This window comes from Oxyura jamaicensis, chromosome 1 (genome assembly GCF_011077185.1).
Source record: "Oxyura jamaicensis isolate SHBP4307 breed ruddy duck chromosome 1, BPBGC_Ojam_1.0, whole genome shotgun sequence".
Taxonomy (NCBI): Eukaryota; Metazoa; Chordata; class Aves; order Anseriformes; family Anatidae; genus Oxyura; species Oxyura jamaicensis.
In genome coordinates, this window is record NC_048893.1 from 70984786 (window position 1) to 71000851 (window position 16066).

General features: G+C 41.2%; 1 protein-coding gene across 5 annotated transcripts in view; it reads right to left on the reverse strand.

Annotated features, from left to right (window-relative positions):
* Positions 1–3545: 3545 nt before the first annotated feature.
* FBLN1 (fibulin 1) overlaps positions 3546–16066 on the reverse strand; it is a 90941-nt gene continuing 78420 nt past the window's right edge. For all 5 annotated transcript variants that reach the window (XM_035309607.1, XM_035309591.1, XM_035309643.1 and 2 more), the window contains one exon: positions 3546–4420. In XM_035309607.1, the coding sequence (XP_035165498.1) occupies positions 4281–4420 (140 nt within the window). In that variant the 3' untranslated portion in view covers positions 3546–4280. The remainder of the gene's footprint in view (positions 4421–16066) is intronic.

A 16066-nucleotide genomic window follows, 5' to 3' on the forward strand; every position in this document is an offset into this window, starting at 1 on the left:
AACATTTTTCTATCTTAAAAGCCTTGTAGTGCTATTAACCGGTCACTCATGTTCAGTTGAACAAGTTGTATTTAAACATCTTCTGATGCTTGCTTCTGGAAGGAGCTGTATTCAGAGGTGTACCTACATATCAGCTGATTTAAGGCAGCCACTGTGGAACTGGTGGCTTTGTGCCACTCTTCAGAATTATATATTAACTGAATTCACTTTTCAGTGTGTGATTTTTTAGCTGGCTGGATAGTCAATATTTTAATATTGACTGTCATCCACATACACCTGCTACAGACCATTATAGAGTCACTGTATTAAATCTGGAAACACCTCTATTTTATTTCCTTTATACGAACATGGATGTAAGAACACAACTGCACTGAACCTGCTTCCCTAAGAAGTACCACAGTCTACCACATGCTGGTGATGTTGATATGACTCAAACTACCAAAAATTCATCTTGTGCCATGTTTTTCACTCCACCCTGCACTGAACAAGGCAAGCCTTCTAATGGGGGATTTCATATAGGTCATGTTTGCAGCACTGAGACTGATTGCATATATTCAGTCCATGAAGCAGTCCTGAGCAGAATAGGTAAAACGGATGCTATAATATTTTTCATGGGTCAAAAACAGGCGTAGTGTGATTTTGTGGCTGAGACAGGAACACAACAATGCTGCACTAGCTCAAAGTAATGTGTATATTCACAGTTATGACGAGCTATTTATTGCGGCAGTGTTGCAGTCAGTCACCAATGGCTTCCAAGAGTTAACATACAGTGAAAGTTAACCTGGAATGACACACAGGATTTCTGTCCAAATCATCAAGTAGCTTTTGTCATCACTACACCATCTATCAGTACATGGAATGTACTGATTCAAGCATTATTATGAAACGTTTGTTCTTCATTGCTAGTGTCCTTGGCTTTCATATCCTTTGTAAAAGGAATAAATATGTTAGGATTACATATACTATGATATTTTGCCTTCCCTATCTGCTAATAAATTACAGATCTATCAGGAAGTGATTTTTAAACTGAAGAAGAAGTAAAAAGACTAGCCTATAAGCAAATGACCTCAAATATTCCCATTTTGTTACGCATCATTTTATCTATTTGAATAAGACAAAGGCTATGGCTCTGCTTTCAGGACCATCTATGTACACTGAATGCCTTCCCAGGCAAATCGTCTTAATCCCACTAGAAATAACTCTGAGGCTTTTTTTTTTTTTTTTTTTTTTTTTTTTTTTTTTTTTTTTTTTTTTTCTCCCAGAAGCAGCCCCTGTACCAGACTAAAATGTCTTCCCATTTATGCAGGATGCCCAGCTCTGGGGAGAGCAACCTAAGACCCACTTGCGCTCCTGTTGGGAATCTGGTTAGCACCTGTGAATTTTTAAATGCTTTTGTCTCTCCATATTCATATTGCATCAAATAAGACAGTTTATCAGGCAATTTGATTGCATGTAGGACCTGAAATTGTTTGTTATTATTAACAACACTCATTCTTGTGCGCTTGTTTTTCCAAGGCACATGATACCATTCAGTGTATGACTGAGCGGATGACTCTTAAAAAGCAGACTAATGAACAATTGGAAGTGTATACTTTTTCTTGTTGTTTTCTCCTAAAAGGTCATTTACATGTCATTCTCAGAGTCCCCACAAGTAAAATGTTTTCAGTTTGTATCTAATCAATCCAAACAGAGAAGAGCATAAGAAAAGCCCTCAAAGTTTGTGGATCTGTAATAATTTCTAAGAATGTTCTCCCACTGAACCAGTTTTCATGGTTTGCCAGTGAAAACTACAAACAGTTTTATTTTGTCTCATTTCCAACACATTAAGATTTGTTGTTTTTTGTTTGGTTGTTTGTTTTTCTAAACCTGTATTGATAGGTTTAGATGGGACAAATATTTAACCTAGTGTTATTTATTTTTTCTATCCCGTTTTTCTGTGCTGGTCTATTAAAAGTTAGGGCATGTCAGAGTGACCAGGGCACTAAGCACTCGCTCCATTTTTGATTATACACAAAACATAGAATCATCTGCTGGATGGAAGTCCTCATAAGACATCAGGACTATTTAAAAAACAATTCTCAGATGTTATTTGGAACAATGCAGGAAAATAATGTTCTACGAGGTAGCGGTAATCATTTTTCTATCCTATTTTTACTCAAAAATGCAGACAGAAGAAGGGAGGAGGTGTACGTGTTGGATGGTGTGTGGTTTCCCCTTTACAGAAAAAAAAAAAAAAAAAAAAAAAAAAAGTAAATTATTTTGTTCATCAGGTTAACCCTAAAATTAGATTTCTGCTGTCCCCAAACTTCTTTCCACTGCAACTAAATACCACTTACAGGGGAAATAAAGGATCACAAATTACAGTCTACAAAATCAGATGGAAAGAGTTTTATATTTTTGGTACTAGGGCTACTTAGTTTTCTTATACTGGCAAGAAAAATAATTTGACAATTTAATGGGAATCTTCCATCCTCCTTTTCTTGCAGTCTGTTAGCATAATATAATAAAATATTGGTTTTTATTTCCAGTCTAAATCAGAACTACCTAGGCTATTAATCCCTGAAGTCAACAGTATCTCTTATAATTTGGAGATTTCAAACATTTCCATGTTGAAGGTCACCTGGTACAATGTATTGGCTTCACAGCATCTTTCTACTCAAATATGGTAAATATTTAGTGAAATCATATGGACTATAGAGTCAGACACTGAAAAACACTTGAAACATTTTAAGCTGATATTCTAAAAACCAGGCTATGTATGGGTTTGGGATGCTCTGTAAATGGGGAACCAAATACCGTCAAGAGGGTATTTTTTAGTCAACATTTAATTATGAGAATGTGTTACCATAAAATCTTAATTTATAGAACGAGAAAGCTGAAGGCTAAGAATTTTCCCTGCCACAGAGAATGCATGAAGAAGTCTGTATGTGTACAGTAAAGTTGCTATGTCCTTTTATTTGCAATGGATCAGAGTGGATGGTCTTTTTTAGTCTAACTCAAATATCACTCAGGTCAATGGAAAGATTCCCTTTAGCTTCACAGGCTTTTATATAAAGGAAAGAAGCAAATGCCTAGTGCCACTAATGACCAAACTAGCAAACTATTTTGAGTGGGGAATGTGTAATATACACATATAATTCATTTGCTTATAGGATATATATTACTGTATATTATACTATTTTCTTCTTTTAAGCAGAAGCCATAGCATACTTCCGATCTGGCTTTATTTCGTCGTATCTTAACAAACACAGCAAACAGAAACATACAGCTATTTATTGTCTGTTCTGTACTAAAAAGATGCATTGCTTTGATGCCCAGAAAATACATCAAAAATCATTTATTTGTGAGAGTTTCATTGTCTTATTACATATGCCTTTGTTTGGTGCATAGGAAGTATTAAAATGCTAATCTAATTACCAATTTTAAAAAGGTGTCAAGCTTTCCCTTACAATAGACAGGAGATACAGGTTTGAGTTTCCCATGTAATGCTGAGTACAGATGAGCCTGGAATTTAAACAATATTCCTTACACTTGTAACAGGTTAATTTCAGAGAGAGGTATTTGTTTAATTAGAATCAAACATAATTTTAAATTTAAATAACAAGTACAAAAAATGAGTAATTTTTAACAGGTGCAACAGCTTGTTTGTCTCCTCCTATTTCTGATTTCTTTTGTACTTCCTCTTGTAGCCATAGCTGGATGACTCTTTTTAAATATCAATGCTAAACTTTTCAGAAGTGATTAGTAATTATGGATGCCTATTCAGAGTTATCCTACTGGAGCCTAAAAGTGAATATTCAGCACTTCCTGACAATCTAACTCCTTTAATGTAACACACATCGTGGTAAAATAACTAGCCCTTACCAAACTTATTCTATGCAAAGATATCATATATTCATCCCAGTGAATTCTGACATGTATTTTGTTCCACATCCTCAGTTGCTTTGTTTATCAGGCCAAGGAGCAATAGTTAAGACCTGCCTAAACATTTAGAAAAGTTTTAAATGTATCTAGGCAGTTGAACACTTTTACAAACTACTTATATATACACACATCTAAATCAGGTCACATAATTTGCCCCACCCTATGTTTAATCAACATAATAGCTTGTTATTTGTCTTAAACTATAAAACAAATATTAAAAAACAAACAAAACAAAACAAAACAAACAAACAAACAAAAAAACACTATTGGGTCTTACAAACAAGTATATGACATAATAGTTTGTGGTGATGACTTAGGTTGGAGCAGCTTCCTTGTCCGGGATTTTAAAAGCTCTCTCAGAACCAGTACTCGGAGACAAAGATGTGAACATTGACAATATTACGATGGGATACCACCCCGCCCATGACGTAGTTCATCTCCAGTTTCAGGATGGCATGGAAAGGTCCAACAATGGGCCGCACCTGGCGCACGACACCTGTTGGGATAGAAAGAGGTTGCTGACATTAATAAGAAAATCAAATAGTTTTGGATGAGCTATAGCCTGTTTCACTTCAGCAAGAGAAAAATTTCCTCTCATTTTCAGTATAGCTGAAGGAATGTTACTTTATCTATTGGATCAGTAAATAGCATGCAAGAAAGCTTGTGAAATAAAACTAGATATAACTTTTGAATCAAAATACCTTGCTGAAGATCTAGAAATAGCACTAAAATGCTGCTAATGTCAGGAAATTAGTAATTAAAAAAAAAAAAAAATCCTTAGTTCAGAGAAACAAAGTCTGTAAGCTTTCTTCAGCCAGCATCCACATTGTCCTGCAGAGTACAACAACACCCACATCTGGGAATGCCATGCAATTTTTGGTATCGTGTTGTGAACGTCATTCCACTTGGAAAAGTAGAAATCAGTTGTAATGGTAATTATAATGGAATGATACAATCAACATGCTCCACATAAACAACAGATGACACTAATTTGTAAATTGTTTGTATGTCATATTGTTGGTGCAAAACTCCACAGTAAACACTGGAAATAAAAGCAGGTCAGTTTAATGAGGAAAGGGGGAGCATCACAGCATCATTCCGCACATGGATGGTGGCTGCTTCCTCACCAACATCGGGGCTTGATAATAAGGAAGTGGTAAAGAAGTGAACTGCATGTTTCAGAGCTCCAGTCCTTCGGGTTGTTTTACCGGTAGGAGCCCCTGTGCTGGCATGCAGCAGGAGAGGGACCATTGGAGCTGGGAGCGATGGGAGCTCCACAGGGCCCGCAGGAGAGGTCTTCTCCAGCCAGGCCTTATCCCACTGCCCCAGCCAGGCAGGAAGGCAGGCCAGGGGGCAACCAGCTTCAAGCAAAAGACCAGATCACCGGGCAAGTTCATGGTGATGACACAGGGCCAAAGTCAAGGCAGGGAGTCAACACATGGGTCAGAGTTCAGGACAAGAGGACCCATGGCTGTGATGAAGCTGAAGACCAGCAGGCACTGAAGTTGAAATAGGGCTCCTCACCTCTGGGCAGGGTGTGGGGGAAGCCTGTCTGGGCCACAGGGACTTCAATAAGTCCTCGGGCTCTTGACAAGATGTGGCTAAAAAGAACAGCATTAAAACTTCAGACCTACACAAAAGAAAGTCAACTGGAAGTTTGCCATGGACTCCAAGAGGCTCAGGATCAAACTGTAAACACTTTCTCACTTCACATTTATTTTCGATGCCCAGTGTTATGAGAGTATGAAGTGACCAAATTGCTCACATTCGAAAGGGTGTATTTGAAAAGGCTGAAATCCCCGTGAACCCATGGTCAGCCAGCAGGCATGGGGAGTCTGGCTGAGATCTCCCTCCTTGGATGCTTCCTTCTGAGAACTGACACGGCATTTGATTCAGAAGGAAATACACAGTTTAAGAAAGGATTGTTTAAGACATTCCTTCTGCATGCTGAGAGTTATGCTTCACAAGTAGGCAGCACACCAGTGCCTTTGTGGAGTCCCCACCAAACTCCTGCAGCAGTCCCTACAAACACATTCTCTTAAGATCTGTTGGGAGGGAGAAACATTTGCTTATTCAGGCTGTCAGCACCTTTTTCCAAGGCAGTGATGACATTACAGTTTTGTTCTGTTTAAATACCAACTAATATCTTCAGCATGCAGTAGAATTGCAAAAATTTCACCACATTCACTTTGCTTGCCGTATTCGATGAATACACTTTCTAAGCATTCTTCCCTCTGCAATTTATATGTACATGCATACACACACACATACACACATATATATACTTTATATGTATACATTTTTTAGTTTTCTTGGCCACTGTCCTGCACCTTATAAAAACTACTGGGCTTTGCAGATGATATATTGAAAAAGAAAAGCCTCACTTAAATTACCCTCCCTTTAGGAGCGTAGCGTTTAAAGCATTTTGCTAACAACACATCGCATTATTGCAGGCATTGCTTTAACTGACAACCACGGAAACACACAGCACTGGAATCGCTCAGTACTAGCAAGTTGTTTAACCCACCCTGTTACGGTCTCATGTAGTGATCACCAAGCCTCAGATGGCAAAGGTTGCTGGTTCCATTTAACAATCTTTTTATAATGCTCTACATTTTCTTGCTATACTCTGTCTAGAAGTGAGATTACAAATTGTGCTTTTATTTCTGATGTGATGCAGTTCTACTTGGCCTGGTACAGCATAAGCAGGTTTTACTGTGCAGCATTTACCCATACACTATTGACATAGCCTTCAAAGCAATTAGTAAATTTCTCATTCTTATTTGGATGCACTCTGCTAGTAGAAAAAAAAAAAAAAAAAAAAAAAAAAAGGAATTTCTATTGTCAAGGTGGAATAATTATGTTTCATGGGGCAATGCTTTTCTACCCAATTCTTTTGCTGCAGTTTCAAAATCAAGCTTACTGCTGGTCTAGGAAGCAAATGCATGTTAAGACAGCTACATTGAAGCAATGAATTAAAGGAATGTGTAAGGAAACAAAATACTGTCACAATATTGATTCATGCAGTTTGTTGTGCCAATGTCCTAGATTGTCCTGAAATGAATTTCAAAACACCATTCCAGAAAGATTCTTTCCTCTCTCCTAATAAATATAAATAGGATGATGCAGCCAGTTGGGTGTGTGCTACAGCATGTATATAAAGCTGCTGTTATTCTAAATGTGCAGCAATTTCCTTTACTGATATGTTCAAAAAAAATGGCATGGAAGGAAGGCAGGAAGGCAGGAAGGCAAGGAAGGAAGGAAAACCCTCAAATGTTCTGTGGGACAAATGTGTAAGACAGGAACACATGATTTTCAGGTCTTCAAGACTGACTCATTGAGAGCTTCCAATTCTATATTTTTGGTGATGAATGCCAGAATGTAAAACCTGAGCTTTTATTCTCAGCCAAACTCAGGGACAACCACAGATGGAAGCTGTGCAACAACAAAGCTGCTCAGAGCCTGAAACCTGGCTGCATATTTATGTAGTTCCCAGTGATCCTGTTATAATGGTCCTAGGTCTCAGTAGTGCCATTAAAGGTCACCTGCTGTAATGTGCTGCTGCCTTTTAATGCTACCTGTGATTCTCTAATGCCTCTGATTCTGTGATGTCTTGTGCCACTTGTCAGGTACTAGGGAGGCATAACTAGTCCAGACCCAGACAAGGCCAGTAGTGCCTTGTGCCTTCTCTCACAAAAACAGGAGTTTTAAAGCATTTTCACTCAGGCCCAGTACATGAAGTACAGCTGAATGAATCAGTGAGTATCTATAAAGCATTTAACAGAGGATCCATTTGAAGATGGCACATGTAATAATTCTAGACGTTTTTAAGCTCCTCTGGCGGAGGAGCTGGCCAAGCCGCTTTCCATCATTTATCGGCAGTCCTGGCTATCGGGGGAGGTCCCACTTGACTGGCGGCTAGCAAATGTGACGCCCATCTACAAGAACGGCCGGAGGGTAGACCTGGGGAACTATAGGCCTGTTACTTTAACATCAGTGCCAGGGAAGCTCATGGAGCACATTATCTTGGGTGTAATCATGCGGCAGTTGCAGGACAAGCAGGCGATCAGGCCTAGTCAGCATGGGTTTATGAAGGGCAGGTCCTGCTTGACGAACCTGATCTCCTTCTATGACAAGGTGACACGCTTAGTGGATGAGGGAAAGGCTGTGGACGTGGTCTACCTTGACTTCAGTAAGGTGTTTGACACCGTCCCCCACAGCATTCTCCTCAGGAAACTGGCTGCTCACGGCTTGGACTGGCGTACACTTCGTTGGGTTAAGAGCTGGCTGGATGGCCGGGCCCAGAGAGTTGTGGTGAATGGAGTCAAATCCAGTTGGAGGCCGGTCACTAGTGGAGTCCCCCAGGGCTCGGTACTGGGGCCAGTCCTCTTTAACATCTTCATCGATGATCTGGACAAGGGGATCGAGTGCACCCTCAGCAAGTTTGCAGACGACACCAAGTTAGGTGCGTGTGTTGATCTGCTCGAGGGTAGGAAGGCTCTGCAGGAGGATCTGGAGAGGCTGGACCGATGGGCCGAGGCCAACGGTATGAAGTTCAACAAGGCCAAGTACCGGGTCCTGCACCTGGGGCACAACAACCCCAAACAGAGCTACAGGCTGGGAGATGTGTGGTTAGAAAGCTGCCAGGCAGAGAAGGACCTGGGAGTATTGCTTGACAGTCCGCTGAATATGAGCCAGCAGTGTGCTCAGGTGGCCAAGAAGGCCAACAGCATCCTGGCTTGCATAAGAAATGGCATGGCCAGCAGGGCTAGGGAAGTGATTGTCCCCCTGTACTCGGCTCTGGTGAGGCCGCACCTCGAGTACTGCGTTCAGTTTTGGGCCCCTCGCTACAAGAAGGACATGGAGGTGCTCGAGCGAGTCCAGAGAAGGGCTATGAAGCTGGTGAAGGGTCTGGAGAACAAGTCTTAGGAGGAGCGGCTGAGGGAGCTGGGAGTGTTCAGCCTGGGGAAGAGGAGGCTCAGGGGCGACCTTATTGCACTCTACAGGTACCTGAAGGGAGGCTGTAGCGAGGTGGGGGTTGGTCTATTCTCCCACGTGCCTGGTGACAGGACGAGGGGGAATAGGCTAAAGTTGCACCAGGGGAGGTTTAGGTTGGATATTAGGAAGAACTTCTTTACTGACAGGGTTGTTAGTCACTGGAATAGGCTGTCCAGGGAAGTGGTTTAGTCACCATCCCTAGAGGTCTTTAAAAGACGTTTAGATGTAGAGCTTAGGGATATGGTTTAGTGGAAGATTTGTTAGCGTTAGGTAGGAGGTTGGACTCGGTGATCTTGAAGGTCTCTTCCAACCTAGACTATTCTGTGATTCTGTGATTCTAAGTGAAGTGGATTTTTCAATTACTGCAACATTTGCATAAACATGCTGTTCTACTATGCCTTTTGTCAGATGAATGCTGGGTCCCGATTTGTGCTTCTTCAGCACTTTTAGCTGAACTTTAAGTATAAAAACATAACTTTATAGTAATAGGAAGGTTACAGCTTTTAAATGTACTGAAAAGAAAATCATCAGGAGTAGTCAGTACAATTTAACCGAGGGGAAGTCATGCCTAGCTTGATAAGTTTCTATGGTGAAATGACTGGCCTGGTGGATGAGAGAAGAGCAGTATATATTGTCTACCTGGATGTCAGTAAAGCTTTTGATGCTGTCTTCCTTAGGAACCTCATAGAAAATCCATGAAGTATGGACTAGATGAGCAGACAGTGAGGTGGACTGAAAACTGACTGAATGGGCAGGCCCAGAGGTGGTGATCAGTGGCCCAAAGTCCAGCTGGAGGCCAGTAAGTAGCAAGGTACCCCAGGGGTCAGTACTGGGCCAATAAGAACCTCATGAAGTTCAATAAGAAGAGCAACATCCTGCCCCCTGGGAGGAACAACCCCAGACACATGCTGACATGCTGTCAGCCGACCAGCTGGAAAGCAGCCAGGCAGGGAAAGACATGGAGGTCCTGGTAGACATCAAGTTGAACATGAGCCAGCAACGTGCCCTTGCTGCAAAGAAGGCAAATGGTATCCTGGGCTGCATTAAGCAAAGTATTGCCAGTAGGTCAAGGGAGGTGATCCCCTCTATCCAGCACTGCTGAGGCCGCATAGACATCAAGCTGCTGGAGAGAGTCCAACACAGGGTCACAAAGATGATTAAGGGACTGAAGAATCTCTCCTACTAGGAAAGGCTGACTGATGTGGGACTGTTCAGTCTTTTTTTTTTTTTTTTTTTTTTTTTTACCAGTCTAAAACCAAAGTAGCCAGATGGAGCCAGTCAGAAGTGACATGGGGATACCCACAGATTGGGATATGGTCCTGTAGCAGTGCACTCTATCCTATGAGTCATTCTCCGTAGAATGCCAGACAAATAATGGTGATGCTCATTAAGTGACCTGAAAACAGGGTGCTCTCAAGCATCAAGATCAGCTGGTGTTCTCTGGGAGCAAAGCTGCAGACTATACAGTTGGTAAACAGGGTGAATTTATTTAAGCAAGTTCACCCACACTTTTCCAACACAATTAGTTTTCAAATAGATTGGTGTCTTGCATAAAACAAACAAACAAACAAAAACTTTGCCTGTAGAAGAAAAAGATTATATCTAAAACTGGGTAAATAACTGCTAATAAATGAACAAAACGGCTCTGATGATATGGTAATGGTGACGGTTCAGGTGTGTTATTCAGTGCAGCCAATGGTATTGCAAAGTTTTCACAGCTAACATAGGTGGTCACTACATTTGCATGCACTTCCTGAGCTACATATAACATATACATACACTACTAGTACACCATTGTGCTTTTACAGACCAAACTATAATGGGATGCCACAGCTAATGTCTCTATGGCTCAATGACAAAAGTCAAAGGAGATTCTCACTGCTGCTGAATCCCATGTGCCATAAATCTTAAGTATCTGTCTACAGGCACACTTAAGAGAGTGCTGTTACACTCAAGTCTGATGTGCTGCTGTTGCTGTGTATCCTCTTCAGTTCAAAATCTGTGACCCAAACACAGACTCAACCTACAGAAAAGCCTAAATGCCACAGGCCAGGCAGTTTATTTTCCATCAGCTCCAGCTTATTTGTTTTGTTTTTGTTAACTGAGCAGAGATGTTATTATCCATACCAAATCTGTTTGGGTATTCTCATGGTTTGCTGATTTTCCCCGTTTAGAAAACAACAATAAATCTTCTTTTTCTTGCTCACTTTGCCTGTATTGGAAATAGGATCTACACCAATCCTTTCCATCTGCTGACCTGTTTGAGCAAAAACCTCAGCTTGAAACGCAGTATGTTTTTGGATGTCACAGTTATTTCTGCAGTGATTGTCTGACCATGGCCCAGAACTTTTAAAGCTCTGTAATTAACACATGGAGCTTTTCTCTTACTCTGTTTCTTCTCCTTTCATGTTGCATTTCAACCTTGTCTAAGGTAAAAGCATGTCACTTTTAATGAAGGTATTCTTCTTGTAAAGCATCATATATAGTGAAGACATTAACCTAAATAATATGTAATATTTTTTTCAAGTGAAAATAACGACAATAACCAGTATCTTAGAAATACTATCACTCGATTACCGAGGCTCTGCTTATCAAAGTAAACAGGATAAAAAAGACAGCAAGGTTAATATTGTTTATCCTCTTAAGCCTTTCAGCAGAATTTCTATTGTTGTAATCAGATGCCACAGGTATTCTTTGGCTTGTCCATACCCCTTTAAGATATCATTACATTTCTCTGCTTTGAAATATGTGGCACCCTCAGGCAATTCACCTCTGTGTCTGGTTTCTGCTTGTATTTTTGCATTATGCAGCCAGTTCGCTAATAAGCTCCATTTTGAACTCAGGAGAAGCACTTCTGTTTTGTTAGCACATTAACCCATTATGGATGACTGCCCAATATGCCAAAAGAGCACTTGCAATACTCTTTAAAATACTTTAGAACTTTTTTTTTTTTCACTGCTAACCATAAAATCTGCAGAAATTACAAGTGCACTGAATCTTGTGTTCCGTGTTCCTTACACCACTTGCAGAACACTGCATTTGCATTTTCTCCAGATAAAGTTCCTGTAGCAGGGATCTCCATACTTTGCCAGAAAGCAAAGCAGAACCAGCAAGCATGAAGCTTATTTTCATATTGCCACTTGTCCTGGTTTCAGTTAGGACAGAGTTATTTTTCCTCCTAGTAGCTGGTAGGGTGCTATGTTTTGGATTAGGATGAGAAGAGTGCTGATAACATGCTGATGTTTTAATTGCTGCAGAGCAATGCTTACACTAAGCCAAGGACTCTTCAGCTTCTCGCTCTGTCCTGACAGCGGGCAGGCTGGGGGTGCAGCAAGAGCTGGGAGGGGACAGACCCAGAACAGCTGACCCAAACTGGCCAAAGGGGTATTCCATACCATCTGATGTCATGCTGAACAATATATAGGGGTGGCTAGCCAGGGTGGGGGGCCGGCTGCTCGGGGTTGGGCTGGGCATCAGTCAGCAGGTGGTGAGCAATTGCATTGTGCATCACTTGTTTGTACATATTATTACTATTATTATTTTCTATCTTAATAAACTGTCTTTATCTCAACTCACAGGCTTCACTTTCCCGTTTCTCTCCCCCATCCCAGAGAAGGAGGGGGGAGGGTGAGCGAACGGCTGTGTGGTGTTTAGCTGCCCTAGAAAGGGCTGTTTTAGGAGAGAATGCATCATGGTATGTTTTCTGTTCCAGAGTTGAAGTCTGAAAGATTTTTCATGGGAAAAGATTTGTGATTCTATTCAAATGTTTAAATCTATAGCATCACAAGAACAAAGTACAGAAAGAAGTTCCACCCCTTTAAAAGTGCTTCTCAAAAAGAAATTCTCAGGTAAACATTTAAGGATGCCCACAAAATCAAGCAAAGAAGTCTTAGTGGTAGGGGGCAAGGAATCAGAAGCTGGAGGGAGAGGCACTAGGGACAGCTGATTACTGGGGAGCTGTACCTGATGACTGCTGGAAGAGGGGATGTGCTGAAGTAAACCTCTTACCTTACCTGCATATGCATATACAGGCATATGTATCTGTGTATATATACCAATTAAAACCAATGCCAAATCAAAAGCTGTTCTTCCAAATAATCTGTGGGCTATGCTCAGGAATGTACATAAACACAATTATCTAAAATGTGATCAATCCCTTCAACCACATTTCAAGCTTTGTATTAAGTAACAAGCACAAGACCTCTTTTCCTTTTACCACCTTCCCATGCTTTTCCTCATACACAGGGTAATGGCTACATTGTTTTGTTTTGGTCAACACATGCCAAAAGATAGTGACAAAACTACGTTTGTTTTTTTTTGTATGTGCTCATAACAAGCATACAGTCTCCTTTCTGTGATTCTTCTCAGGTGCCAAGTTAACAGAGAAATGCAGCTTTTTACTGTCAGTTGAACCCAACAACATTACCCCATTTTCATTAAAACAAGACTTCATGCCTGACATTGTAGGCAACTACTAATATAGCTAATTTTTCTGGGATAAATGATTTATTCAGGAAAATTTGCTGATATATATATATTATATTTTAAATGCAAATATCTGTAAATATTTATTTCATACATATATATAAATAAAACAGCAAAACAAACTATAATATAAATACATATATATAAATAAAAAATATATTAATATATATAACTATATATACATTTAAATTGTTTAATTCTATGATATGTTGTCAGCTAAAAACTGATGACAAACTGACTAAACTTTATATGGATTGTGTGGAATTACTGAGGGAGCATGAACTAGTGAAAAAAAGAACAATTCACTTTTCTGAATCATTATTCTATAGTGAACACATTAATCCAACCCTAAATGGAATGAAACACATCTTTTTTTGAGATCTATTTAAAAAGAAACAAAGTGTAAAGAGTTACCTAAAATAAAAAGGATGGGATGTGTATTTGAAATACCAAAGGCAGACAAACAAGTCTGAGCGTATCTCATTGTTCACTTTTCCTTCAAAATAACTATTCACAGCTAGTATTTGTGTGTGTGTGTTTGCAACCTGTCCATGCATTATTAACTTCCACAAAGCAGAAAATGACACGACAATCGAGAGTTAGTCTTCATTCACTCTACTGGAAGTGGAACTACTGACCATATTAAAAGTATATTTATTTTTGTATTAGTTAGAATTAAGTGTAATTTAGTATATGAAATATGTTGTAAATTATTGTATGGAATATGGTTCCATAAGAATGTTAATATCATCTGCATTGTAAAATAGTCATAGATGGCAAAGGGTCTAAGGACTGAGGAAAGCTAAAGAATCTCACAGGATCCTCTTGGAAATTCTTATGTGTGATGACGTTTTTTGTCCCGGCTGCACGGCCTGTTTCACTGGCTCCCTAGCTCTGAGATCCCCAGAAATTCCTAGGCAAGCGTAAACCAGCGAGGCAGGCAGAAGAGCATGGCTGAAAAGCTGAGCGGGGTATGAGGCTTAACAGGTGAGAGGTAGGAATACATACAAGGACTGAAAAATGCTTTCTCATGCAGGATGTGTCATGTTTTGGTAGCAATACACTCATTTCTACTCCTGAGATTATTTGTGAGATAAATAAAATCCTGTGTAAGATGCTTAAGAGCACAAGCAAATTATTTTTTCCCCTATATTTCCTAATCCCCAGGCTATGAGTCTACAGATGTGATTGTAAGTGAAAGCTGAAGTCCATCACAATATGTGCCCCCTTTGAAAAAAATACAATAAGGTTCTTCAAGAAAATATGCTATTATACGGTGCAAGTTAGTGCTATCACTTTTCTGATGGAATGTTTGGGATGAGCTGCTAGTGACACCTACAAGAGAGAGTTTTCAATGATGTATAAAACACCTTACCATTTTTCCCCTACCTATTTTCCATGTGATTGAAATGGACACTTGGAACATTAAATGACTAATTTGGAAAAACTCAAGTACAAGAGAGAGAATGTGGAGAATACAGGAAATGAGAGCTGTCAAGCTGGAGCCTAACCTCAACTGAAACTCAGCTTACTTATTGGGCTTTATAAGAATTTCCAAATTATCTCAACCTGTGTTCCAAAGTATCTCAGCCTGAGGTGTGAGCAGGTGGATGACCTGGTCCGCATGGTGGCGGAGCTCAAGGAGGAGGTGGAGAGGTTGAGGGATATCAGGGAGTGTGAGCGGGAGATAGACTGGTGGAGCAACTCCCTGCAGGGCCTCAAAGAGAGGTACCGGGGTGAGACACCCCAAATGGGGGTGGACCCCCTGCCCTGTCGCCGTCAGGCAGAGGGAGGGGATCTGGGAGTTGAGGAGGAATGGAAAAAGGTCCCTGCTCGACATCGCAGGCGATGCCCTCCCCTTCCGGCCCCACCTTCCCAGATGCCCTTACGCAACAGGTTTGAGGCCCTGGAGATTGAGAGACCGGTGGGTGAGGAAGAGGTAGCAAGTGTACCCAGGAGGATGCCTAGGGCGAGGAGGTCGACTCCATGCCTCAGGACTGCCTCCACCAAGAAAGAAAGAAGGGTGATTGTTGTGGGAGACTCTCTCCTCAGGGGAACAGAGGGCCCTATTTGTCGGCCTGACCCTACCCGTAGGGAAGTCTGCTGCCTCCCTGGGGCCAGGGTCAGGGACGTTGCCAGGAAGCTACCCAACCTGGTTCACCCCTCTGACTATTATCCTCTTTTGATAGTCCAGGCAGGTAGTGATGACATTGAAGAGAGAAGCCTGAGGGCTACTAAACGAGACTTTAGGGGACTGGGACGGTTAGTGGATGGAGCAGAGTGCAGGTGGTGTTTACGTCCATCCCTACAGTGGCAGGGAGGGGTACAGAGAGGACACGAAAAGCCCACCTGATAAACACGTGGCTCAGGGGCTGGTGCCAACACAGAAATCTTGGGTTTTTCGACCATAGGGCACTTTACTCGACACCCGGCCTGATGGCCACAAACGGGTCCCTATCTTTTAGGGGAAAACGGATCCTGGGCCAGGAGCTGGCAGGGCTCATTGAGAGGGCTTTAAACTAGGTAAGAAGGGGGATGGGGCTGAAGCAAGGATTGTTGGAGCTGTGCCAGGGGGAACAATAGCAAGGCCGGGGGATAAGGCAATGGCCCAGCTGAAGTGCATCTACACCAATGCACGCAGCATGGGTAACAAACAGGA